Source organism: Neofelis nebulosa, chromosome 13, assembly GCF_028018385.1.
Source record: "Neofelis nebulosa isolate mNeoNeb1 chromosome 13, mNeoNeb1.pri, whole genome shotgun sequence".
NCBI lineage: Eukaryota > Metazoa > Chordata > Mammalia > Carnivora > Felidae > Neofelis > Neofelis nebulosa.
This window is the reverse complement of record NC_080794.1, coordinates 49,509,118-49,534,281: the sequence shown is the minus strand read 5'-3', so window position 1 is coordinate 49,534,281 and position 25,164 is coordinate 49,509,118. Positions and strand designations below refer to the sequence as shown.

The 25,164-nt window shown below is 56.0% G+C and overlaps 1 protein-coding gene across 9 annotated transcripts in view; it reads right to left on the bottom strand.

Annotated features, from left to right (window-relative positions):
• Positions 1 to 25,164, bottom strand: part of LDB3 (LIM domain binding 3) — a 64,676-nt gene that overhangs the window by 28,074 nt on the left and 11,438 nt on the right. For 3 of the 9 annotated variants that reach the window (XM_058696904.1, XM_058696903.1, XM_058696907.1), the window contains exons 3-7: positions 24,377 to 24,528; positions 23,779 to 23,854; positions 21,983 to 22,350; positions 11,452 to 11,621; positions 10,920 to 10,956 (exon numbers count right to left, since the gene is read on the bottom strand). In XM_058696904.1, the coding sequence (XP_058552887.1) occupies positions 10,920 to 10,956; positions 11,452 to 11,621; positions 21,983 to 22,350; positions 23,779 to 23,854; positions 24,377 to 24,528 (803 nt within the window). Of the gene's footprint in view, positions 1 to 4,072; positions 4,861 to 10,919; positions 10,957 to 11,451; positions 11,622 to 14,359; positions 14,375 to 16,653; positions 16,858 to 17,928; positions 17,952 to 21,982; positions 22,351 to 23,778; positions 23,855 to 24,376; positions 24,529 to 25,164 lie in introns of those variants that run through there. The other 6 variants (XM_058696905.1, XM_058696908.1, XM_058696906.1 and 3 more) reach the window with 4 other exon arrangements.

Here is a 25,164-nt window from a genome sequence, read left to right as displayed (position 1 = left end):
GAGAAATCAATCGCTCAACCTCCTGGAACTTATTGGCAGTGACAGAAGGATCTGAGTGAGGTGCCTTTGGATTTGAAGCCTTACCGGGTACCTCAAGTGGCCCCTGATGGAGGAAGAAAGACACTTCTCCTTGTGACTAGTCAAGTAGAATCTTTCCCCAACAAAACACACTCTTATTTGAAAAGAATTCAAATACTAATCTTCCCTCTGTGAGTGTTTACTGTATGCCAGGCCTTGTGCCAAACTGTACAAGCATCGCTCCATTTGATCCTTTCAACCTCGCTGAACGTTTGGTATCATGATCCTCATTTTACCGATGAAGAACCTGAGGTCCAGAGAGATTGAATCTCTGCTGAACATCACACAGCTGCCAAGGGGCAGAGAAGGGTGTGAGCCCTAACCACTACAAGGCTACTCAGTCTTCAGTATGAAGATGAATCGCCTGGGAATCTTGTTAAAATGCAGCTTCTAGTTCAGTAGGTCTGGGGCAGGCTGGGAGTCTACATGTCTAACAAGTTCCCAGGTGATGCTGCTGCTGCTGGTCGCCAGACCACACTTTGAGTAGCAAGGTGCTGCGGAGGTCTGTCCCAGGTAGCCATGCAAGTGGGCCATGAGCGGTTTACCAAAGCATTGCCGAAGTTCTCTCTTCCATCCAGCGAGGCGCGGGGGCAGAGAAGGGCATGAAACAGTGTGAAAGGGTTGGGGAAGAGAACCAGAGGCACGGTGAGGCTTTAGGTTGACTGTCCCATGAAAGGGAGTGCCATTCTTCTCCATTGACTGTGTGGGAAGCATTCAGGGTAGACAGAGCATTGGCCATGTCCTGTCCAGCCCTTTCGCAGCTCAGTGGTTCTGACAGAAAGTCTCAGGAAGCCCAGCTCTCAGGCCTGCGGCAATGCCATGAGACCACTCACCCACCCTCCATGAAAGAAGCTGATTTCCGGAAGCCATTGCCTGGGAAGGCTCCGGCCGACACAGGACACCTGGTCTCCTTTATTGGTTCTCCCTGACCCTGTTGCATGCTTCTAGTGGGCTTCTGGGAACTGAGGACACCACTCAGGACAAGAGTGATGAAAATATCTGGGCTAGAGACAATAAATACTCTGCAGGACAAATAGAAAGTCGGCTTTGCCTGTCTCTTTTGCTCCAATTCTCTGTCAGATCAGCTTACCTGGTGCTCTCCCCAGGCATAGCTCCAAATGAACACTGAATTCTGAGTTGGGGGGGGGGGGGCGCTGTGGGCGCTAGGAAAATTCATGATCTAGCATCCTATTTAGGGCCACTGTTGACAGACACCAAGCAGCCAGGGCCTAGGGGAAGTAGGAATGGCACTGAGGGAATCCTGAGGATCTCGGGTTCTTGTCCAGGTCAGCTCTGGCCTGAAGTTCCACAGGCTCCCAAAAACCCCAAGGAGAGTAGGGAACTTACTTGGCCCTGGCTGCGGCCCCAAAGAGAGTGCCCATGAGATCACTGCAGCCTGGTCTAGGATTCGACAGCTGCTTCCTGACTCGATCATAATCCACTTTAAATATCAAAGCAAAACCAAAGCAAACAACACGTACTCAAATGCTCACAGCTGTATGGGAAGTGTATGGCCAGAGGGAAAACACAGCCTGGCTACAGACCCCCATCAGCCCACATCTTCCCTCAATCTGGTCGGCATCAAGGAGAGCGTGCCAACCCCGTGCCCCTGCTCTGTTGTGATGGCTCTTGATGGAGAGAATGGCAGGACTTGGTTGGTGTTCTTATTGATGGTGACGATATGTATGGCAAGGTTGAGGATGGTCTTGGTGATGGTGCCAGGTCTTGGGTTTTTACAGTCATGGGCTCCAGTTGGAACTGTGGGTGATGGCGGAGGTGTGATTGATCGTGCTGGGGGGTGGTTGCCATTATTTAGGTGAGGATGCTATTTGTATTAGTTAAGAAAATGGGATATGAACACCTCTGGTGATTGCATGATGGGCAGAACACCAGTCAGGGGGCTGGTCTTGAAATGACTCACGCTGCCACCTATCTAGCTGGCATTCCATCTTGCAACCTAATGGCTAGTGCTCAGGGAAGCCCTGCCCATATCACTCTGCAGTGAGGCCACTGCACCGCACAACTCCAGGGGCCCTGTTGTCATTGGAGTCTATGCTAACGACACCCCTCGAGAGCAGTGTATGGCGATCCCCACAGACGGTAGTGTGAATGGGGCCTTACAGCCTTCGCTAGTTCCACGTTGCCTTCAGAATACAAAGTCCCCGAGGCTGGCATCCCAGCTCTGGACCACAAACCATAACATCCTCTGCATTCCTTCCATTCCAGCCAAAATGATTAAGTTGGGGTTCTGGGACACCCCTTCTTCTCCTCAGCACCCTTCCTCTCTGCTTAGAGCACCTGTCCATCCTTCTCTACCTGCCCTTGTCCTAATCCTAACTGCTCATGAAGCTCAAACACGCAAATGCCTTCTTCCAGGAAGCTTTCTCTGACCCTCCACTTGGTCGGAGGGTGGGGGGTGCTCCTTATCTCTGGACCTCACATGACCAACCTTGCATCATGATTAGCCACTGCCCACATTGGTCCTTTCTGATTCTTTTGGCACCCACGGCAGTCAGGCATGGTGCCTTGACTAATGCCCACGGACGCTGAATGCCAGATGAGGAAATCTCTCCTATTTACTCTAGAGGGCTTTACGTAGACCCCTGGCCTGGGGCCACCCAATGTGCTTGTGCAGGGGCCTGGGGTCATTGGGAAGATACCAGGCAGGTTAGAAAACAAATAAGGACCTTCTAGGCCTTCAAGAGGGCTTCAATGGGCAGGGGCTGAAGACAGGGGTCTGTGAGGCTACCAGCTCTGACTAGTTGGCCCAGGTCCTCCACCAGCCTCAGGATACCCACTGCCTGGGACTTCTCTCTGTCTAGCAGCTCATGGCCACACAACCTACCCTTGGGCCTTAGAAGTCCTTAGTAAAAGGTCAGCTAAATATGGGTGTGCTACAGGATGCCTAGATGTAAGCAGAAGTCCACAACAACCCTCCCCTGTTGATCCCCCAGCCAGCCTGCCCTGCCTGGTCCTGGCCTTGGCCCTGGACTCAGACTGCTAGAGACAGGAAGAGATGGGAGGCCAAAGTGGAACAGGCTGGTGGGGGATTTGGGGGAGCATCTCAGTGTGGTTGACAGGATAGAGCTCTCTCCCTGGTCATCTCTTCCAGGTGGGATTGCCAAGTCCCTAGAGGCAGAAAGAAAGCCTGTGCCCAGGAAGTGGGAGACGGAGCAGGTCTCTGGCCCAGTCTAGCAATGGGGGGTGGGGTGGGAGTGGGCGTGGTTTGAGGAATCCTGAGGGATGGACCTTGGCATCTGCCTTTACTTACTAAGTGCTGCTGGTCTCACACTTTCAGCCTGTGGTTCCCTCAATCAGAGGATAGGCCGATGGGTAGACAGGTGGGTGGGGGGGACATGAGCCTGTCAGCTGGGCCCTTCCTGAATGGTCAGGACTAGAACAAGGCCACAGGTGGCTGGGGCTGACAGCAAGACCATGACAGGTCTTCCACACGCACCTGCCACCTGGGCAAGGCTCTGCCAAACACATCTTCCACCTCCTCTCCTCTCAGCCATGGCCTTGGCCCACCGAGGACTCCCAGCAATCCCCTTGTGAACTGCTCTTTAGTCCAGGCAAGTCCCTTTTCTCACTTCCTGGACCAGGGCTGAGCATGACAGCGTCTTCCTGGGAGAGGGGCTTGCAGCATGCTAGGGATGAGGATGATTTCTGATCAGTAGGGAGGGCTGGCTCAGCCTGCTGGTAGTGGCTGGGTGTTGGGGCGGGGGGGAGGCAGGGGGCATTCCAGAGTGCCCCCACCCCTACTGCCCTGTGGGAGGCTACGGACTCCCTCCCACCATTCGGCCCACCTGAGGTCCAGAGCCTGGGTGGGGCCCTCAAGTCAGGAGATGCACAGCAGGCAGAACTGCGCCGGGGTTCCAGCCCCAGCGGGCACTGCCCCTGCCCCTGCCCCTTTCCTGGTGGCGCCTGTCCTCTCCCCATCTTGGAATGTCCCTCTCGAGTGGTACGCACACAGGCACAGCATGACGGGGGCTGGTTTGATTCATTTTCAATCCTCTTTATTTCAGAACAAGCATGCTTATATGTACAGGAGAGAGAACTAGGGATCCAGCGCATACAGCACAGAGAGGAGAGCACACGCCCAATCTCACCACGGCCAGGAGGGGCCTCTGCCTCATCTACCCTGGGGTTTCCACTTACTCTGCACAGAGCCCTGCTCCAGGCTGCCCAGGTTCCAGAGAGCAGCGAGGGAGCGAGTGGGGCCAGGGGTTGGCCTCTTCCCGGGACCCTGATCTATAGGTGGCTTGTTCCAGGACAGCACTAGGCCAGGCTGCCTCTCCTAGCAGCTGAAGGGGATGGGAAATCAACCAGTGGCGTGTTCTGTTTCCCTTGGTTCTGGGGTGTGATGCCAGCAAACCCTGCCACGTCCTCTCTGATCTATGGCTAAGGCCCTGGGCAGGGGAGCAGAGGCTGGGGCCACGTGGGGTTGGGGAGGATTGCACTCGGCGGGTGGCCAGGAGGGGGTGCAGTGCTGTGTGGGGCTGGGCCTCGGCCATCAGCTCTGGGGGAGCAGAGAGCAGAACTGCCACAGTTGGCTGTCAAAGGTGCCCCCCAGCACCCCTATACATTCTCAAGCATCACCATGGGGCTCACATGCCAGATCTGTGTGTGGGGGGTGGAAGGTGGGGGTCCAGCCTGAGAGGAGTGGGGGGATTCCAGATAGCCTCTTAGCTTTTAACATTAAGGATTTGGGCCGAAAGGCCATGGTGCCAGTTGCGCAATTTGGCAAAACGTGGGCTGTTACGTTCCGTTTCAAACCTTTCCCTGTGGCACAGAGAGAGAGACAGAGACAGAGACAGAAAGAAGAGAGGAGGAGAGAAAGGGGTTAGGGGATGTGTCCCATTCCCCTGTCTGACAGCTCGGGCAGGGGGCACGGGGCGGGCAGGAATTTGGTTTGGAGAGGCTTTGCCACCCATGGAGTACTTTCCAGATAGTCAGAACTGGTTTGGGGCAAGATCAGAGTCCTAAGGGCCAGGACTGAGGGACTGAAGTCCCTGAGCTAAGTGAGTAGGAAGCTATAGAGAAGGGGCCTGGCTAGTGGGCCTGAGGACAGGCTGGGCAAAGGCGGGGGGGGGTGGTCACTGGTTCTCCCTGGCCCGTGTGGTTAGGGCTGGGCAGGGCTGCTTTGGCTGTAGGCTCTCAGGACTGAACCAAATAGGCAGGTGGGCCTAGCATGGTCTCTGTCCCCAAGCTGGGCATCAAGAAAGAGGAACGCCTGTTCCCATGATGAGGTTTGGTGAGCAGACCGTTCACCTCCCTATGCTTCCCTGGCCTTTACCAAGCCTTCTCTGTCCCCAGAGAGAAGCCTTCAGATACACCAATTGCCCCATCTGCCCAGGCCTGAGCACGGCCAGGCAGGAACATGTGTGCACACACATACTCACGAGACCACTGGCACACAGACAGAGGACCAGGACTTGCCAACACTTCCCATCAATAGGGCCTCTGGGGCCCACCCCACAGTCTGCTAAGTCGAGGGCATAGGACGAAACGGGCAAAGAGCAGCCAGAAACATAGGAATGGAGGAGAGGGCGTGCCTGGGCCAGGCCAGTGCCACAGACGCCAGAATCCTACATCTTCCAGGCCGGAGGGGCCGCTAACATCCTCCAGACCAGAGGTGCAAATTGGTGGCTCAGGGGCCGCATCTAGCCACAAACGCAGTGTTTAGCCCAGATAGTATTTAAAACTCCTTTTAAAAATTAATTGCTACATCCAGACCATGGAATACCACTCAGTAATAAAAAGAAATGAATGAACTATGGTACACGTGACAGGTTGGATGAATCCCCAGGGAACTGGCCTGACTGAAGAAAGCCAATCCCACAAGGTCACAGGCTGTACAATTCCATACATATAAAATTCTTGAAATGATAAAACTATAGAAATGGAGGACAGATAACAGATTAGTTGTCGCCACAGGTTAAGGAGAGGGTGCCCACGGTAGGGAGGTGGGTGTCGCTGTAAATGGACAACAGGGGGAGATCCTTGGGGCGATGGAAATAGTCTGTGTTTGGCTATACCAGTGTCAACAGCCTGGTTGTGATATTTTACTATAGTTTTGCAAAATGTTACCATTGGGGGATAAAGGGAACGTAGGATCTCTCTATATCATTTCTCACAACTACGTGCCCAAATCTGCAATTATCTAAAAATAAGTAGCTCAAGAAGTGAATTGCCAGCATATAAAAGCCAGGAAGACCCGGTTTAGGTCTCTAAAAACAGAGATGGGGCAATGCTGGTCTTACGTTTCCCCAGTAGCTCTGCATCCCCACATACACACCTTGCCCCCTTCCCACGTCTACATTACGAGGTAGACTCCCTCGCTACACCTCAAGTCCTGATATTGTGTCTCTGTAGAAGATTCTGTTAGACAAAACGGGCCCACTGTCAACATAGTTGAAAACCACTGTCCGGGACCAAACTTTCCTGATACCAAAGAAGAAACCAAGGCCCAGAGACATCATGCGAATGGCCTCAAACCGCACAGAAACTCAGCCGCAGAACTATGATCCACCTGCCGGGCATCTCCTGCTGCCTGCCTCTCTGAGGCTGGGGAGGGAGGGAGGGAAGGAAGAGAGCAGAAGCGGGGGCCCCTGCCGATAGCACTACGCGTGGCAACAATCCACCATCCCATAGAGACCACCCAGGGCACGGGTGTGACCAGTTTGCCCAGCCAGACCCACAGCCTTTGTCATCAGTGCTCAGTGACGGGCTCAGAGACAGTCCTGGAGAGTCAGTGGACCCTAGTGAGCCTGCTCTGCTTGCAGCTATTTGTAAATTCACAGCCTGCCAAAGAGAGGAGCCGGGAGAGGAAGGAAGAGATGGGACAGAGAGGGAAGGGAGCTGGCAGAAGAGAACGGACGAGAAGAACTGGGACACCCCACAAGGGCTTCTCAGGGACACCCCAGGGGGGTCCTGGGTTCTCCAGGTGTGGTTTTCAAACTTGCTAGACAGGACACCCGGAATGAAAAATCCACAAAACTCAGGTAACTTTTGTTATCCTCACGAAGGTTCCATTGGAGGGAGGGCTCTGGGCTGTGCTGGCACCGGGAGACTCAGCCACAGGAGCTGGGACTGAGCTGGCTGTGCACAGGGAGGAAAGAGGACACTGAGGTGCCCAGGGAGGCCACAGGGACTACAGGGAGGAGCCAGTGAGCAGTGAGTCCCTGAGCTCTGTAGGAAGTAGGGGAGGGAGAAGAAAATGAACCACAGAAGGGTACACGATGGAGAAGGGACTTGGGAAGTTTTTACGCTGTTGGTGGAGGAGTGTGCAAGACAACCCTCGCCTTCAGCTCCTCTGTGAACTTGTCGCTCAGATCAACTGTGTTCCTTGACATCTGGGGTCTCAGAGAGGCACAGAGTTCTTTGCACAGGTGAACAGTGGGTAAATGCAGAAACTGCTCTTACAGGCAGTTGAGCACAAGGTGGGGGCCAGAGGATGTCTGGGTTTCACACCGGATTCCTCTGGGATGGTTACACCCAAGCAGCGGGAACCCCATGCCTCAAAGATTCAAGCTCTGCTTAGGACAAAGTGAGGCTTGCCCCCACTCCCATCCTCGTCAGGGCTGCCCAACGTGGAGCCGAACTTCTGATCCATCCGACCCCTGGAGTGCCTTCTCCAAGTCAGGGGGAAGCTTCTGTGACCTCTCTCAGATTAGAGGCTCGGCTTTTGGATGGAGGCCAGGAACCACAGTATTACCTGCACCCGTGCAGGAGCCGGCAGGGGGCTGCAGTCTAAGCCTGCCTGAAGAGTTTGCTGACATGCTGGGGTCTTTCCTGAGAGGGAAGCCAAGTCCACAGCAGGTGCCTGGGCTATTTAGGGACCTGGCCTGCCTCACCTGTAAGGATAGGGTCCTTGGAGATTAGGCTCTGCCTTGGGCTGGCCAGCACGTGGGCACTGGAACCTCAGAGAGAAGCTACCTGCTACCAGGTACTGGAGACACCCTGAGTGTCAGAAGCCAGGACCTCAAGAAGAGGGCAGGGCTCTGAGCTGGTCTGGGACTCTACAGGGTTCAGGGTTGGGGGCGGGGAGGCCTCGGAGGTGGAGCAGAGACAGGTGAGGGGAGAGTTTGCAGGGTCCTCGGACACACAGACTGCCACCTGCCCCCGAGGCCACCAGTGCCGCCACCTGGTACAGAACACCTGACACCATGGCATTCCCGCCTATCTCCCCACCACACGGCGACAGGAAGAAGAAAGCACCTTTGCACACGTACAAGCCTGTAGAGGCTATCTGTCACCTTGGACAGGTTGCCAGGCCCCAGGGTTGGCAAACTCAGGTTCTGTGGGAGTCAGCTACATGGCAGCGGTGTGCAGTGAAGCCCACCCTGGGGAGGCAGCCTTCCTAAGAGACCCTAAGATTCCTTCCTGTCAGTGCTGCTAAATTGGGAGAAAGAGGAGGCCAGCTGCCCTCAGCCAACAAGATGGGTCAGCAGGGTCTCGGAGTGCAGCTTCCGACTTGGCAGTGGGGAAGGCTGGGATTGGGGCTTAGCCCCCTGGGGAGCAAGGACCCTGACCAGCTTGGACCCAGGGTGAGAACAAGCATGATCCCTTCTTCTCAGTGGGCCACTTGGGCAGCCCGGGCCCCGTGCTGTGACCAGTGGCCCCAGTCACTACTTCAGACTTTAATCACAAGCAGAATTGAACCACTGTGCCCACTACAAGCCTCACTCTCAGGTCCTCAGGCTGCTTGGAATTCAAATGAAAATGTCCACCCCCTCCTACGGCCGTGGGGGGAATGGGAATGGGCTTTTGGGGGAAGGCTTTGAGGACAGCTTTCCAGAAATTACAGTCAGGAAAAGGGAGAGGAGCAGAAGGCTTATGCCTTTCCAGTCCTGGGATGTTGGGTGTCCCCAAAGCCTTCACCGCAGGGCCAGAGATCCCAGGGCAGAGGGCTGACAGCGATTCAGCCCGTGGGAGGAAGGGGAGCTGCTTTGAGCTGGGGGGTAGAATTGGGAGGGGTAGAATTGAGGGAGAAAGCAGGATGGAGCCTCTTGTTAGGCCCTCTTTCCAGATTTCCCTACAGAAACACCTGCAGTAGCTGAGGGAGAGGCTCTAAAACCTGCAGCAGAGTTCTCAAGACCCCAAGGTCCTGTGCCTTCTGCTGGGGGCTGAGCCATGCTCCTGTGGGGTTAGGCCGTGGGGGGAAAGACGAGCCTGCCCTCATATCCACAGGACAGGGCAGAACAGTACCGAGGAGATGCTTCTAAAAGGAGGGAATGGCCCATGAGGACTGGAGACTGCCTTTAATACTGTCTTTTGTGTTCTCACTCAATAACTTTGCAGAGCCTGAAAATACTCCAGGGGAAACACAAAAGACAGAAGTTCCACCTTCTAAATGGTGTCTGGTTAATGAGGTGTGAGCTCAGAGTGGTTGGTCACCAGAAGTGCTCCAGAGGAGACGGTCAGGGCCTGAAAGGCAGGGCTCTGTCTCATGGGAAGGAGAGAAAACACCCTGCTGGCTTCCTGATGGAAGGAACCTAGGGATGCTTAAGCTGTTTGCTGGGGGTGAGGGGTGGGGGGCTGTAAGACCCCTCTATCAGTGAGCTGCATTGTTCCCTGGGTGTATATGGGTGGCTTCAAGGAGGAAGGTGGAAAAAACAGAAACGGCACGCGGGAGCCACAGAGCACAGGAGCAGGACCGCTGAGGGCTCAGTCACACTTAAAATAGCTAGATACTAACTTTTGAGCTAAATCACACACCATCTCAGTTCAGGCTCTGTGTAGACACGTTGCAGGCATTGGAGGGTTAAGAACCGTTACTGGAACTGCATGCCATCGTTAGCAGGCCTGGGGGACCACACTTTAGGCTGGGGTGCCCCAGCCAAAAAGTGGAAGCAGCTTAGATTGGCAAAAATATAGGTTCAAAAATGAAATCTACATCAACTCTGAGCTGACCCCAGAGCTCCACTCTCCACACGATCCTGTGATCACTACATGCTGATTAGCAAGTATAGAAAGCTTGGCCCCAGGTAAAAGAGCACCTCTGAGCCCCAGTCCCGTGCGGAGAGGCCGCCCATGGACGCGCTGGCCCAAAGCAGACTCTCCCAAGAAGAGCATGCACAACATTTGCCGCCGGAAGTGGAAACACAATCCTCAGGGGCTCCATGCCTCACCATGGAAGGCCCCAGCAGGTTCCAGTGGGTTCCAGGGCAGCGTGCCCCCCTCATGCCCAGGCTCATGAGCACCTGGCAGGATGCAGGTGGTAGGTTAGCAGTTGTGGTCCCAGGCCTGCCACTGGTGGGAGACCAGACCCTGAGCCACTTCGCCTTGCAGAAGCCTCTTCTCACGCCCAGGCTTGTCCTTCCTAGCAGAGCTATTGTGCTTTGAGCGATTTATGGAACTACTACATTAGCATAGGTCTGGACAGGTGGATCCCGAGGTCAGATGCCCATGCCCAGCACAGCCCTCCCCGTGCCTGCTTTCCAGTGCCTAGCCTCCAGACTCACAGGGGACAGACCCTGAGATGAGTGGGGAAGGCAAGGCAGCCGGCCAGGTGCCCTCACAGGGAGAGATGCCCTCATTCTCAACAGCCCAGCAAAGGCCAAAGCAGCCCTGCCTCTGCCCAGGGACAGAGCCAGGAGAGCCCAGAATCCTTACTCCTGCAGCCTGGGCCCAGGGGTTAGAGACAGCTCCAGGCACCTACCTCAGTGACCTGGGACGAAGGCCCCAAGCCAGCATCTGCTGGGGCCCTTTAGGGGCCAGGAGCTTCCAAATACATGAACTTGAGAGGTTCCTTCCATGATTCATGTGACCTAGGGGCTGCCTGGGGAGGGATTGGGTTAGGAGGGACAAGGCCACTGAGCCTGAGTCCAGGCACTTACCTTGACCTTCGCAAAGCTTCTTCGTCAGGATCTTGCACTGTGGGTAGAAAATTGCTGATCAGGAGAAATCATAGGAAACATAGGAAGAAAACCCTCCAGAGCTATGGACGTTGAGTCCCCTCCAATAATGGAACAATTTACTGCCCCCAGCCTGAAAATGGTGGCAGGGAAATGCTGTGTGCTGGGCAGAGGGCAGGGGGAGAAGGGGGACACAGAGGAAAGGGTACAGTTGGGAGGGAGACCTCTGAGGTCCTCTTATCCCAGCTCTGGGCCATCATTTTGCCCACAAGCCACCTGGCACACGTATGGCCTAATGTTGGAGTCAGGGAGCTGGGCAGAAGGCCGGTGTCACTCAGTAACCTGCCCCGAGGGGCCTAGAGGGGCTCAGCACATTGCTAGCTCTCTGTGGAAAGCAGCTCATCTTCAAGGGTCAGGGGGCTTGACTCCCTGGCTTCTGTGGGCCTTAGGACTGTGGGACAGGGCCCTCAGGGCCCCCCAGCATCTCTCGTGCTCCACCCCCGGCCTCACTTACTGTATTCCGTCCCTGTCATCTGGGCCAGGATGCGGAAGGAGCGAGACTGCAGGTTGGAGGAGCGGCGGGCCCACTCATCAGCCTCATCTTCTGGCTTGTTCTGGTTCTTAATCACCGCCTGGTACACGGGAGAGGCGCTGTCCACTGTAAGGTCTTTAATAGGAAGGCTCCTGCAAGGCAGAAAGAGGCCGTGAGGGAGGGCTAGGCTAGAACCCTGCTCCTGTCCTCCCACTACCCCCATGGCTCATCTGCTCGCACCCCCACACCCAGCACACCGGTTGGTGGCCCCTACTTGCCTCAACGCCCCTCCCCCATGCCCTTTACCCACTGCCATCTGAAAGCCTGAGACAAGGTCTTGGCCTGGGTCCTCAGTGCTCAGGGTGGCCAAAGCGAGACGGTGATTCCTCTGAGATCCCTCTTGGCAAACCTCTGCCCCACCCCGGGCTAACCCCAGGCACAGGCCTGAAGACCCATCCACATCCCAGGCCCCACCCCCTTGGGATCTCCTTTAAGGAAAGAGGAGGCAGAATAGGTCTTTTGAAATAATTTCAACCTCCCTGAACAGCTCCTGAGTTTGGGGCAGGGTGACAACAGACCATTCGGGGGACTCAGGTTTCTTCAGGGTCAGTTCCTTGTCCTCCTTGTACCTTTGGACCCCAACAGCGAGCCCCCAATGCCAAGCCTGCCCTAAAAGTGGACTAGGGACTTCTGCTCAGCAAAAACAGGCAGGCTTGGTGGAGAGGTGGTGTGAGAAACAAGGCAACCAGGCTTGTGTGTTCTGGAACTGCCCGCAGACGGGGGAGGCAGTGTGGTTCTGGCCTGGGGTCCTGGGGGAAGATCTAAAGGAAGGATCACTCTTCCTCTGCTCCAGGGCAGTGCAGCCTTTGGAGGGGAACCTGGTGACCTTCCTTCAGACTCCCAGTGTCTTGCACACAGCAGGTGCTCAAAACTTACTTAAATGAATGAATCCTACAGCAGAGCCACAAGGGACCACAGAATCTCTTGGGTCCAGTGCCTCCTAGCCTTAACCAGACTGCAAGGCAGGTTGTGGGGTACCCACTCACCCTGGCCGGCAAGAGCTGGAGGGTTCTGGACCCTCCAACCTACCCTCCGAGGGAGGGTCCAACATGCCCTCCCAGGAATCAGGGTGGACTTGGGACGAGTTCTCAGCCAGCACAGCCTGGCTCTCTACCCTATGGACCAGTGGCCCAGCACTCTCCTCTTACAGATGCTGAGACTGAGGTCCAGAGCGGCTGACCAGCTAGCTCCAGGTGTAGGGGCCTTGCTGAGTCAGAACTCAAGCTTTCTGGGTCCCCATCCACTGTCCTTTCCATCAAACTGCAGTGATGTGGGCTCAGAAAGGCCACTTCTGCCCACTTCCCTTGTGCACCCCAGATGCTCCATGCCTGGAAACATGGCCCAGCTCAGACACTTACTCTGTCCACTGCCTCTGCCTGCCTTCCAGAGGGCCAGCTGGCTAGGAGAGGGACCTCTCCAGTGCCCATGTCTTCTAGCCTCTCTGCAAGGAGCTAAATGCAAGCATTGGCCTGCTTTCCTAGGCTTGGTCCCCAGTGTCTGGCTCAGAGAATGCTCTGAGAGCAGAGAGGAGGAAGGTGATGAAAGGTGGCCAAGACTGGGGCAGAGCCCCCACCCCAACTGCCCTGAAGGCTCTGCCTTGCCCTGGAGAGCTACAGGTACTGGCAGCCTGGGATCAGATGGGGAAGACCAGTGGATCCCTCTGGGGTCCAGCAGGGAGGATCCTGGAACTGCCCACAGAGCAGAGAAGAGAGTGGGGTCTCACTGGGAGAAGCCATTTCTGGCATAAGGAGGAGTCCCAAGGGCTCCCAAAGCAGAGGCAGGATCTGCTACCTCTGGGTGAGAGGTGCAGTAAGAACGCACAACCAGGACTCCTTGGTTTGCCAGAAGGGAAGGAGGAAGTGTGGATTGTGCCATGGGAGAGAGAAAGTATAGACCCAAGCCCAGGTCCTGCCCTTGAGCCTCGCTACACAGCTTTGTGGTCCAGAAAGCAGACGGAAGGTGTTTGCTGCCATTTCTCCAGAACATGCCCTGGAGGCGCTCCCCTGTTCCTTCCACAGCTCCAAGGGCTCGAGAAAGCTCCCAGTAGTGAGTCCTCTGGGACTCACATTATTGGCACCATTTCCCACAATGCTGTGCAAAGACCAGGGACTTGTGTTGCTGCCACAGCAGATACTGGGGGTCAGATGAAGGAATTCCCATTCCTTTTGAGACTCCGGGCCTCAGGGAGACTATGTATAGGCCCTACAGTCCTGGGACTCTGGGTCTGGGGTTACTCTGGAGCCACTCCCAGTATGGTCTTCTTGCCACCAAAAACATTCCATGGTCACCACAACATTCAGGTCACCTCTGGACACTTAATTCCACTGTACGCTGCTCCCCGAAACTGACTCATCTTTCACCTCCCACGGGTGGTACTGGCAGGTGCTGGCTCCTCCAGATCCACCTCCCATGAGGGTCCTAGGAAATGGCTTCCAAGGGCCCCCTCATTGACCTCTTCCCTGAATAATGGTCCAGTGTGCATTCAGACATTCAGGTCTATGCTGTCCCAATGCAGACAGGAAAGGCTACCAGGAGCCCCCACAAAGCACAGCACAGAGATACGCTTCCAGCCTTGTGTGCAAGGGACGCAGTGTGATGTCATCACTCTGATTTCTGTCCACAGTGACATTAGTTGAGGCCAAGCCCCAAAGCACTTGCCTGCATAGGCTGCTGAGCATGTCGTTTGGCTGTGAGGTGGGTGTGAGGAAGAACATGGACAGAACCACTGTCCTCAGGCATATCCCACCAAACCCACACACCATCCCTCAACCAGACAGACGACGATGACGACGACGACGACGACGGAACAGACACTGTGGGGTCTACTTACGCCAGCGGCGATGCCCTGCCAAGCAGAAGAAAGCCCAGCAGTGAGTGTGTGTCCATCAGGGGATGGCAGAGGGGCGGCGCACACGCAAGGGAGCAGGGTTAGGGTCAGAAATGAGTTACGGGAGTGAGGCGGATAAAGGAGGAAGAGAAAGAGACAAAAAGAAAACTGTCAGTGAGGAAGGAATCGTGGGCATTAACAGCAGAAACGGAGCACCTTATGGCACAGAGGGCTAGCTCTTACCCACCAGTACCATGGTAGCATCAGCCCGGCAGGACCAAGTTAGAAGGAAGGGGAAAGCATGTTGCTTCCCAGGCACACAAGGGAAGGGAAAGGGAGGGAGGGGAGGGGAGAGGAGGAAGGTAGGGGAGGTACTCTGAGAAGCCTGGATTAGATCAATGGTGCATCATGTTAAAATAAATCATGGGTGCCCTAGTGGTAAAACCAAATGAGAGCAGTCTTTTTCCCAAGGTGCAGAAAATATAAACTTAGCGAAGAGCAGTTCTTCCATTATTTTCCACTGAACTTCCCTTTGGTGACGTTTGCGACGTTACCGCTTTTAAGAGCACAGCAAGGACACACATGGCAAACAAATGTTAACAGGAAATCCCTGTTAACTTTTTGGCTTAGTTGAGCAGCCTTGTTTTCCTGGGTACATATGAGCTAATGGTTGTGTTTTTAAAACTTGCGTGGTCATGGTTTCTGCTTTGAATGGTGGGATTAGATAAATCAGCCCTGTCCAGAGATGTGCAAAAGAGCGATAGCTCTGAGCCTGGCTGGTTTCAGACTCATGGCTCCAGGGCAAGGAACCTCTGCCCCCTGGTGGTGGCCCAAAGGAAGCACTGTGTCCCTTTGGGGGGTCCCCAAACCCCCACACAACACTCCATCCCTTTGGCCCCTGGAGCCTGCCCTTATAATGTGTACGTACGTCATGGCCGCGAGGGCTGGATTCTGCCAAGGTCAAACACTATAGGAGTTATCTGGGACTTTTAAACCACTTTACCCCTCTGACAACATCTGTTTTTCCTAGCTTCAGAAAAAAGTACAACTGTCGTTTTAAGATTTCTTGCTTTGAGGTCTGTGAGTTCGAGCCCCACGTCAGGCCCTGTGCTGACAGCTCAGAGCCTGGAGCCTGCTTCAGATTCTGTGTCTCCCTCTCTCTCTCTGCCCCTCTCCTGCTCGTACTCTGTCTCTCTCACTCTCAAAAATAAATAAATGTTTATTTTTTTAATTAAAAATTTTAATTAAAAAAAAAGATTAAAAATTTTTAATTAAAAAAAGAAAAGATTTCTTGCCTTGAGTTGGTTGAGATCCTGACTTGGGGATAAGATGTTGCCCAAAGAGATCATCAGTCAATTCTGAAAGTCAACAGCAATGATATTCTCAAATAGAAAACAGTGTGCATGTGTGTGTGTGTGTGAGAGAGAGAGAGAGAGACAGACAGAGAGCAGATAGAGAGAGAGAAACAGAGACAGAGAGGAAGGCAGAGATAAAGAGATAGAGACACACACACACAGAAAAAGACAGATACAGGGAGAGAGAGACACTAAAAGAGACAGAGAAAGAAAGAGACTTTCTTATTAATGTTTGCACTATTAGCAGTTTTTTCCACAAATGATTTTCAGCCAACTCTTTCCCTATTCAACACTCAAGTTCCTCAACCATTGCTAACAGGCAAATTCCAGGAAACAAGGATGTCCTAAATCCCATTGCCCTGAGACTGGGCTTCCCTGGAACAAACGGGAGGGCCTGGGTGCTTCCCAGGCTCTGCAGTGGGGCTGACTGCCAACAGCACCTTGGATGGTTGGTCCAGAGGCCCCTTCCCAAACAAGAAACCTGGTCACATATTTGCATTGCTCTCATCATTGGAAGAACACAGCAACTTCCCCCAAAGAATGGCTTAGTTTGTAAGAAGACTGGTTTATCCAGAATGTGGCCCAGGATTCCAGAAGTCTCTCTCTAAACTGACCCCCTTGTGGAGGCTGGGAAAATGCAGAGGCTTTGAAAAGCACTTGGAGCAACCACCATATTCTTCAATCCTCCACCCTTCTAAAGCTGACTGTGAGACTGATTCTGAAGAGAGAACACCGTGTTCTGGAAGGGCCCTGGCAAAGACTGGCTCCCTTCGAACAGCTGTGCCCTGAGAGGCCCAAGGCGAGGGAGGAAAGCTGGTCCCGATGCCTAAAGTCTCTGATGGCGCCCGGCAGCCTGGTACCTTGGCCTCCACTAGTGAGGAGGCCCAGCCAGTGGTGTAGGCGGTGAACGATGAGCAACTGTGGAGGAGGGGAGGCGCTTACCCACTGAAGTCACTGCCCTGGGCCTGGGCCTGTCCAGCAATGGCATCCATGATGGCATCCTGGGAGTACATGCTGATGGGTGTGTTGTACTGCGCATGGATGATGGTGGCCTTGCCGCCCAGCCCCTTCACCTCGATGGGCTTGTGGGTGGACAGGGCAGAGTCCTTCAAGGCACTGGGGTTGAACCGTTCCTGGTAGTCGGCGCTGGGGGAGGGCAGCAGGGGGAGCAGAGGAAGAAGAGGAAGGGAGGTAGAAGGAGAAAAGGGCAACAGGTGGTGTTACACAGGAGGTCAAGTTGAGGGCTGGTGGTGGAGAGACCTCCCAAGGCCTGATCCCAGGTAAGTTACCCAAGCCCCCTGAACTGCGGACAGCTGGGTCTGGTAGGGAAAATCCTCAGGACCCTCCCCAAAGCCCTTTGCAGAAGGTTTTCCTTGCCCATTTTGGCTTTCCCAGGTCCTGGGAGGTCTCGGCTCAGCCTGAGCCACTTCTCAGGGTCAGCAGGGGGCGCCAGGCATTGAAAGCTCTCTCACCACATCAGCAAGGAAGCAGAGACAAAAGGGGTGGGGGTAGGCGACAGGAGCTGGGCCACGCGTGAAAGGCAGCGGCAGCCCAAGCAGGGTCCAGAATGCCCCAAAGGCGAAAAGCAGCCCCACTGGGCACCCATGGGGATTCTGAGTAAGGTTCCTCCACGAAGGGGCTCGTCCTGCTGGCTACCCTCTCGGTTGCCCAGGGCTCTGCTCCTCCAGATGCTTCAGTGCAAGTGCTTCTTCCTTGGAACAGGACTCAGTCTGTTCAGTCCCCCTCTAGTCCAACTAGCTGTGTGGCCGCCAGTCTCTGCCAATCGAGGCTTTTCCCTCCAACAGATGAATGCACTCCTGGGGCAAAGAAGGTCAGGCGCAGCCCTTCTGCGAGTCCCGTCAGGACAGAACTGTCTTCAGGTTCACGTGGAACCCAGCATCAGCTCGGCACACGCTCCACCCCCCGCCCCCCGCCCCCCTGAGCCGGCCTGCTGGTCTTAAGCAGCTGCAGCAGGAAATGGGGAACGGAAAGGGCACATCAGACAGAGCCCTAGCACCCCTCCCCGAGGCCTCCACTCCACACTTGCAGCTCCACACGCATGCAGGCTCGCTCAGGGACGCGAATGCACCCCCACTCACACATGCACACGCATGTACCCATGCCGACACAGGCGCACGCTGTCCAGGCTAACTGACAGGCGGACGCATGCGAGGACAGGCACACAAGCGCACGCGCATGCTTTCCTTTGATACTAACTTGGCTGGAGAGTTGGCTACCACCTGGGGAGGAGAGAAAGAGCAAAGAAGACAGGACTATCAGCATGAGGTCCTGCCAGGGGCTCTGAGCGCGGGGACCATCCTCAGACCGGCCATCGTGGGGGCCGCGCCAGCCCTGACTGGCATTGGGTGAGGAGAGTGCCAAGGAGAGGTGGCAGAGCTCAGAGTCAGGGTCATGGCCTGTGAGTCTGGGTCAGAGGTGCTGACGGCAGTGTTTCCCCCTCAGTAGGTTCACAGCACCTGAAGCTCCGCCAGGGATAAGAGTTTTCTAGTCCATCTTCGTGGATGCTTGCGTACCATGTATGTGACTCCGCCACATACAGCCCGGCTGGAGAGCCCAAGAGAGGAAGATGGAGAGGGAGACGGGACCAGCTGTGACTGCTCCAGGCAGAGTCAAGGCCAGACGTGCCTCCCGGCCAGACAGCAGCTCTGGACTTGCCCTTGATTAATGGGGACCAGCTCTGGGAGTTCTGTTCCCTGAGCAGGACTGGCAGTATGGGGGGGTTATCCACAACCCCCCTGCCCCGGGATGTACTCTCCCTCCCAGAGGAGGGGCAGGCAGTCCTGGCCCCTAAAGGCCCTGTGCAAGGTCACCGAGGCAGGATGGAGGAACGCGAAGGCTCAGGAGAAGTACGGGTCCAAGGCTAATTGCAGGTAGGGCCCCAGCCAAGGCAGCTTGGACACAAGATGAACCCCACCCTCACTTTTGTCTAGAGCGAGCCTCCTGGAGCATCATCTCCTTGGGGCAGGCGTTGCCTGCATTAGGTTTCCTTAAATGCAAATTCCTTGCAGGGCCGACCCTGACAGCACCAATGGCCCCGTCAGAAGAGGGGAAAGAGTGCAGAGAGGGGTGTAACTGCCCCCAAACACTGCCGCCATCCCAGATCTGACCACTCCGGGCTCTGGCTGCCAGAACCTGGGCCCCAACTTGCCTGACCCCGGTCATTCCTTGGCCACCACTCAGGGGAGCCAGGCCAAACCCAGAGGGCCTCTAGCCCCAGGCCCTACACTGTCTCAGAACTGATAAAATTCCCTCTGTCCTCTAGCTTCAAATAGCAGCGAGAGGAGCTATATTAGGAAAGGTCTTCTATCCCTTCTCCATTTCTGGCCAGTGCCGACAGCTGCAGGGTCAGCTCTTGCCCTGGCCAGCCCAGTGCCCCCTGCAGAGGGCAGTGTTGGCCTGGAGGCACAGGGTGGGGGCGGGGGGCAGCACGGTCAATTAGTCTGGGTGTGCTGCCTCTGCCCTTCCCTGTCCCGGCAACTGGTAGCTGGCACCTTCTTTGGCATTGACTCCCGCCCCCTGCTTCGCTTCCTCCTGAAGATTTGGGGGCTGAGAGGCCTGCAGCAGACAGCTCAGAGAGGAGCGAGCACCCAGGTCTTGGGGAGAATAAATCAAAGATGTAAGACCTGCCCAGGGGCCCTTGCATTTAGTGACTTGTGGGATACTGCCCTTCAGGGCCAGCTCACAGAGGATGAGAAGGCGGGCGGGGGGGGTGGGGGGGGGTTGCTGCAGGGATGCTCCAGCCCAGCCTTTGTTCTCTCCACTCCTGCCAAGAGGATTCAAGCTGCCAAGAAATCACATCGCAAGCTGCCCAGAGAGGAGGGGAAGGAGCTTCCTTTTGGAGCCAGGCAGGACAGAGTTCAAATCGTGACCCTGCATCTTCTGAGCACTGTGACTCTGCACTGTTCCCCACCCGCCTCAGCCTCAGTGTCCTCATTCGCAAAATCGAGATGGTGGTGCCCACCGTATGGGCGAGCTGTGCGGATTAAACAGAATCCTGAGTGTAAAGCCCTCAGCATGGGTTTGGGGTGCAACGGATGGATGTGAGGATTAGCATTTGCCAACCCTGTCACTTTCGAGCACTCAGACACTCAGCAGAGGTGGTGGCCTCAGCCCATCAGAGGCTGGCTTGGCTAGCCCAGGTCAGAGGCTCCACCCTTCCAGCCAGCACTGCCCAGAGACCACGGCGTCAGCCTCCACTGTGGATGAAACACTGCACTCCTTCCCCTAGTCTGTCTACCCTGGAGAAACTGTTGACCTGCTGTTCAAGTAACAATTTAACCCTTGTCAGGTTCTGCACCAACAGGAAAGCACCACTGGAGCCATGGGAAGCAGGGGTGGGACTGGCCTTTGACTTTCCTGGGCAGCTAGATAGGTCCCTACCACCAGGAGTCATGCTGACCTGGGTACCAGCCCCATCTGCCACTCATGAGCTGTGTGTGACCTCGAGCAGATTACCCACTCTGGCCTTCTATTTTCCAGCTATAAAATGGGGAGGGGTGCCTGGGTGGCGCAGTCAGTTAAGCGGCCGACTTCGGCTCAGGTCACGATCTCGCGGTCCGTGAGTTCGAGCCCCGCGTCGGGCTCTGTGCTGACAGCTCAGAGCCTGGAGCCCGTTTCAGATTCTGTGTCTCCCTCTCTCTCTGCCCCTCCCTTGCTCATGCTCTGTCTCTCTCTGCCTCCAAAATAAATAAAACATTTAAAAAAATTTTAAATGGGGAAAGTGATACCCAACTCTGAATTTGCTGAGAGAGTGTGTTACATAAAGCACAAGACTGCCTTAGGGCTCCAAGTCCAGACTGAGGGCTCAGTAAGGGGAGACACTACTGTCACTGATGGTGGCCCTCATGGAGGTCTCAATCTGTCAGAGGCTGACTTCCCTGCCAGGAGCCAATCCTAGAGAGGACCAGAGAAAGCTACCAGAAGGACGCCATTTCTATTCTGCCATTCCTTGAGTTTTCTGGCAGAAACCCCTTGCTGGAAAAAGCCCAGGGGTTTATGACTTTGCCAGTTTGGTCCAAGGAAGCCTGGATCCAGGTGCCCGGCCTGTGAAACATCCAAGGCCAGCTTCACTCAGGATCCCAGGAAGAGCTGAAGGGTATGGGGAAACTGGGAAATGGAGGGGAGCAGTCAACTGGTGGGGCACAGCTTCCTTCTGTAGCAAGAGCAGTGGGAGGGCATGGGCGTGGGTCAGACTGACTCGGTTCTAATTCTGACTCACAAGGGCAACAGCTGTGTGACTTCAGGTAGCACACGGCAAGTGTTCCAGAACAGAGCTCAGTGCTGTGCATGTGGGGGTCTCTTTCCATCCTCCCAGTAACCCTGAGACATGGACAGGCTCATGTCCCTGTACAGAGGAGGAGCCCTGAACCCCTAAGCACTCGGCCCTATCGCCTTGCCTCAGCCTGCTCTGCCTCTCGAGCAGGAGGAGACAATTATACCGAACGCACGGGCAAAGTTAGAATGAGATATAACAAACATGAAGGGCTTAGAAGCTAGGATGTGCTCAGCTTGGGGGCTCCCTCCCCTCGGCCTCTCCGTGATGCCCACCCCGACTGTAGGTTCTTTTAGCTCCTACACTTGCAGAGTCCATCGGCTAGAGCTCAGGGGGTAGAGAGTAGGCTACTATTCTCCTGCACAGCCCCTTTCTCCTCCCGGTCCTGCTTCCTTGCCTTGTTCTATCGAGCGTCAGTCCTACAAGCCCCTGACACTCACTCCATCGCTGAATCTTCTGCACCCAGCTCAAGTGCTCCCTTCTCCAGGCAGCCTGCCCAGACCACTCCCAGCCTTAAGGAACTTGCCTTCCCACCTCTCTAGTTCTTCCCTGCTCCTGCCTCAGGGCTCCTAGAGGCCACCAGCCTGAGGCTTGCTCCAGAGTTCCTAGAGGGAGCAGGCTTCATCCCATCCTGGGAAACCAGCTGGTGTGAACGTTTTGAGAGTCAGTGTCTCACATTCGGGCTTTGCTCAGCCACTTAGAAGCTGGACAGCTGGACTTCGACTTAACCTTCTCTGAGCCTCAGTTCCCCCCTCTGCAGGAGCCAACACGTCACGCCAGGCTGTGTAAAGCAATGACACATCCAGCTCATGGCAAATATACCAACAGCATCATTACTTGTATCGCTCTCAGCTTGTGCCGCCTCATGAGCCGATTGAGGCCAGCTCCTCGCTCTGACCGCCCGGCCAGGCCTCTGTGAGCACTGAGGACCCCGGTGGCCCCAGACCACCAGCGGAGAGCTGCGCACCCGTTACCTACCCTCCTGGGAGTCCAGCACCTGAGGCCTTCCCTCGGAGGCTCATCTGATACATCTGAGCCATCTCCCTCAGGGTCTCTGCCGAGTACAGGCCAATGGGGTTGTTATACTGCCTTGGCTGGCTTGAGCCCTGTGGGACTTTCGGGCTGAGTGAGTCCAGGGCTCCCTCCAGGCTGGCCTTGGCCCGTGGGCTGCCCCATGGAGGGCCGGGGTCAGAGGCCTCTGTGTGTGAGGAGAAGACGGAGGTCTGGGAGAAGGAGGAGCTAAAGGTCTGCCTGAGCTCCGGGGTGCCCGGGGTGCCCGGGCTGGCCCTCGCCTCAGGGTTGGGGCTGAGCACCGCCAGGCTGCCGTTCGTGTCCCGAGCAGGGTCCTGGCACAGGGCAGAGCCATGCAGGGGAGAGAGAAGAGAGCAGTTAGAGGCCACACGTGTCCCAGTGCATCTGCATGGACCTGAAACAGAGGTGTTAGTGCGAGCGCCCAGCAGCCTACCACCCCGCAGCCTGCAGCCCGCTGCACAGAGCTCAAGAGGGGCCGCCCAGACTCCTGAAAGGGAAGCGTTTGGCCGAGGGGAGGGAGGGGAGGGAGGGAGGGAGGCATACAGTCCCTGGGCCTGAGGCTAACACCCACTTGGACAAAGTGCAAGCCCCACACAGAAGGCCAGGCCAAGCCAGTCTGCTTACAGGGCTGGAGGAAAGGGGGGGTGGGTCTCTGCTGGTTGGGGCAACTCCCTCCATCCTCTGTCTGCTCCCTGTTTGCCTGAGTGGAAGAATCTGGTGGTGCTTCCTGGCCTCCTGGTGGCGGTGGGCAGAACCTGGCCTGCTCCACTGACCCCATGTTGAGATGCCCCCACATGGCCAGTGAGAGGGCCCCCAGGGCTGGCGGTGGACAGGCAGGGTGGAGGTACAGGAGGGTATCCAGGGGCTGACATTTGGTTCCCACAGGCCACCTCTGCCACTTTTCCCAAGCAGCCCTCTGCTCACTTCCCCAATCTGTCACCCACCCCAAACTCTGGGTTAGCCTCTTCCTGTCCTCTCCCCCAACCCTGCCTATTGCCCACTCTGCCCCGCTGGACAGACAGGGGTCAGTCTGAGGTCATTCAGGGATGGGTGGGGAGTGGGTCCCTGCAGGACGGGTGAGGCGGGCCTCTCGTGTTCTGGGCCAAGTCGCTTGGGCCCAAGTGGTTTATCTGCTTACAGGGAGCTGGGAAGGGGTGGCAGGCACGGTGGTGAGGTGTGCCCACCTTGTACCCGCTGTTTGGCTACCACTAGAACTTCTGAGTGGGCTAATGGGGCGTGTAGTCAGGAGGGCAAGTGGAAACCAGAAACAGAGATCCTATGTCAGACGAGAAGCTCTGAGGGGCAGCAGGTCCCTTCAAGCCTGGAGTGGCTGACTCAGACTGGGGCCTCTAGCATCATGCCCCAGTCATCCCCCCTCCCAGCACCCTCAGGAGAATGAGGGTCTGAGCCTCCCGGACACTTGTCCCCACCTAGTTGGGAGGATGATCCCTCTCCTGCGAACACCACTTCCTAAGCTGGTTTCCCACCGGCCCAGCCACGAGATCCCAGGGTGTTGGCTAGCGCCCCCACACTCGGTAGCTTGGTATTTCATGGGGGCTCGGATGCCTCTCCCAGGAGGCCTGCCCCTCCTCCCTCAGGGTCAGCCATGGCAGGGGCATGGGTAGGGCAGGGCTGATCCTACCACCTTGCCCCCGTGGGGCAAGGGTCAGGCAGGCAGATCAGGGGCTCCACCACGGGACCACAGCGGAGAGTGGAGCCTGCCGCTGCCAGTCAGCACCTACCTTCTGGTGGGGGATCACCGGCAGAGGGGACTGGACCGGGGGTGCTGTTGTGGAGATGGGGACGGGGCGCTTCGACCTGGAAAAACCAGAAAGGGCACCAAGTGAAGACAATTGCCGCTAGGACCAGAACCAGGAGCTCCTGCCAGGGCAGAGTTGGTGACAGGAGAGGTCAGAGAGCCTGAGGACACGCCATGAACCGGGCGACCCCAGAAAGGCACTGGGCCCGACCGGGTTGGAGAAATCATGGCCCTTAAGCACTTTGCACCCACGAGCCTCTGTTAGGTCCTTGGGAGGCCGTCTGGGGTGAAGAGAAGGCAGGGAAGACCCTGACTTTCAGGCCTGACTGCCCAAATGCTGGCAGCAGTGTGACCACCCCCACCGCACCCTCAAACCTCATCTGTGAAGTGAGGCACAGGTGTGGCAGGTGTTTGATGGTGGCTCGGGCCTATCCTTCTGGTCCAGAGGCTGTCCTTACTTTCCTGTGCAGTCCTGTAGCACAGGCTGGGCCCATGTGACTGCTGTCAGACAGCCCCTCTCTCGGGCCCCTGATGCCCACACCCCAGGCTCCACCCCCTGGCTCTGGAGAGCTCCCACCTACTTCTGCAGCGTGAGACTCAGGTTGTAGCTGGCAGACTTGATCTTGTTCTGGGCTTCCAGGTGGGTCATGGTGTCTGTGTTGATGCCGTCAATGGCCACCACGAGGTCACCCTGGCTGAGCTGGGACTGGGCGGCCTTGCTGCCCGGTGTGATCTGAGAGAATTGACAGATGGGGGATGAACATACGAAGGGTGGGCCTGAGGATGGGCCAGTCCTCGGGGAAGAGTCGCCTGGGATCATGCAGTAGAGGCCCGCCATTTCCTCTTTCACTCACTGCGACCAGTACCCGCTGCTCACCAAGCCTGATTCCTCTTCCTGGCACACGGCCACCTCATTTCCTAGTGCTCTGTGTCTGAATGCAACCATGATACTAGCTAGGGCTAGGGGAATGTGGGTGGAAGCAACGTATGACACTTCTAGGCCTGCCCCCAGCAACCATGCTTCCCATCCTGCACTCTCTCTGCTTGTCAATTGATTGGATGCAGAGGACCCAGAAGAGGACAGCTGAGCCACCAACAGAGGGACCTGAATCCTAGAGTCACTGCTGGGAGGAGACATCGTTAAGAAATACTGCATCGGATGTTGCATGAGTGAGAAATAAGCTTCTGCTATTCTAAGCCATTGAGATTTGGGGGCTGTTTGTTACACCAGTTAGCCTACTATAACATCTGTATCCTCAAAACCCATGGAGCACTTTGCAGGTTCCAGGAGAGAGGGTATATGTAAGAGCTAAGATTGAGCATCACCACAGAGACTCTGCCAGGCGAGTAGGCAAGACAAATGCACCCT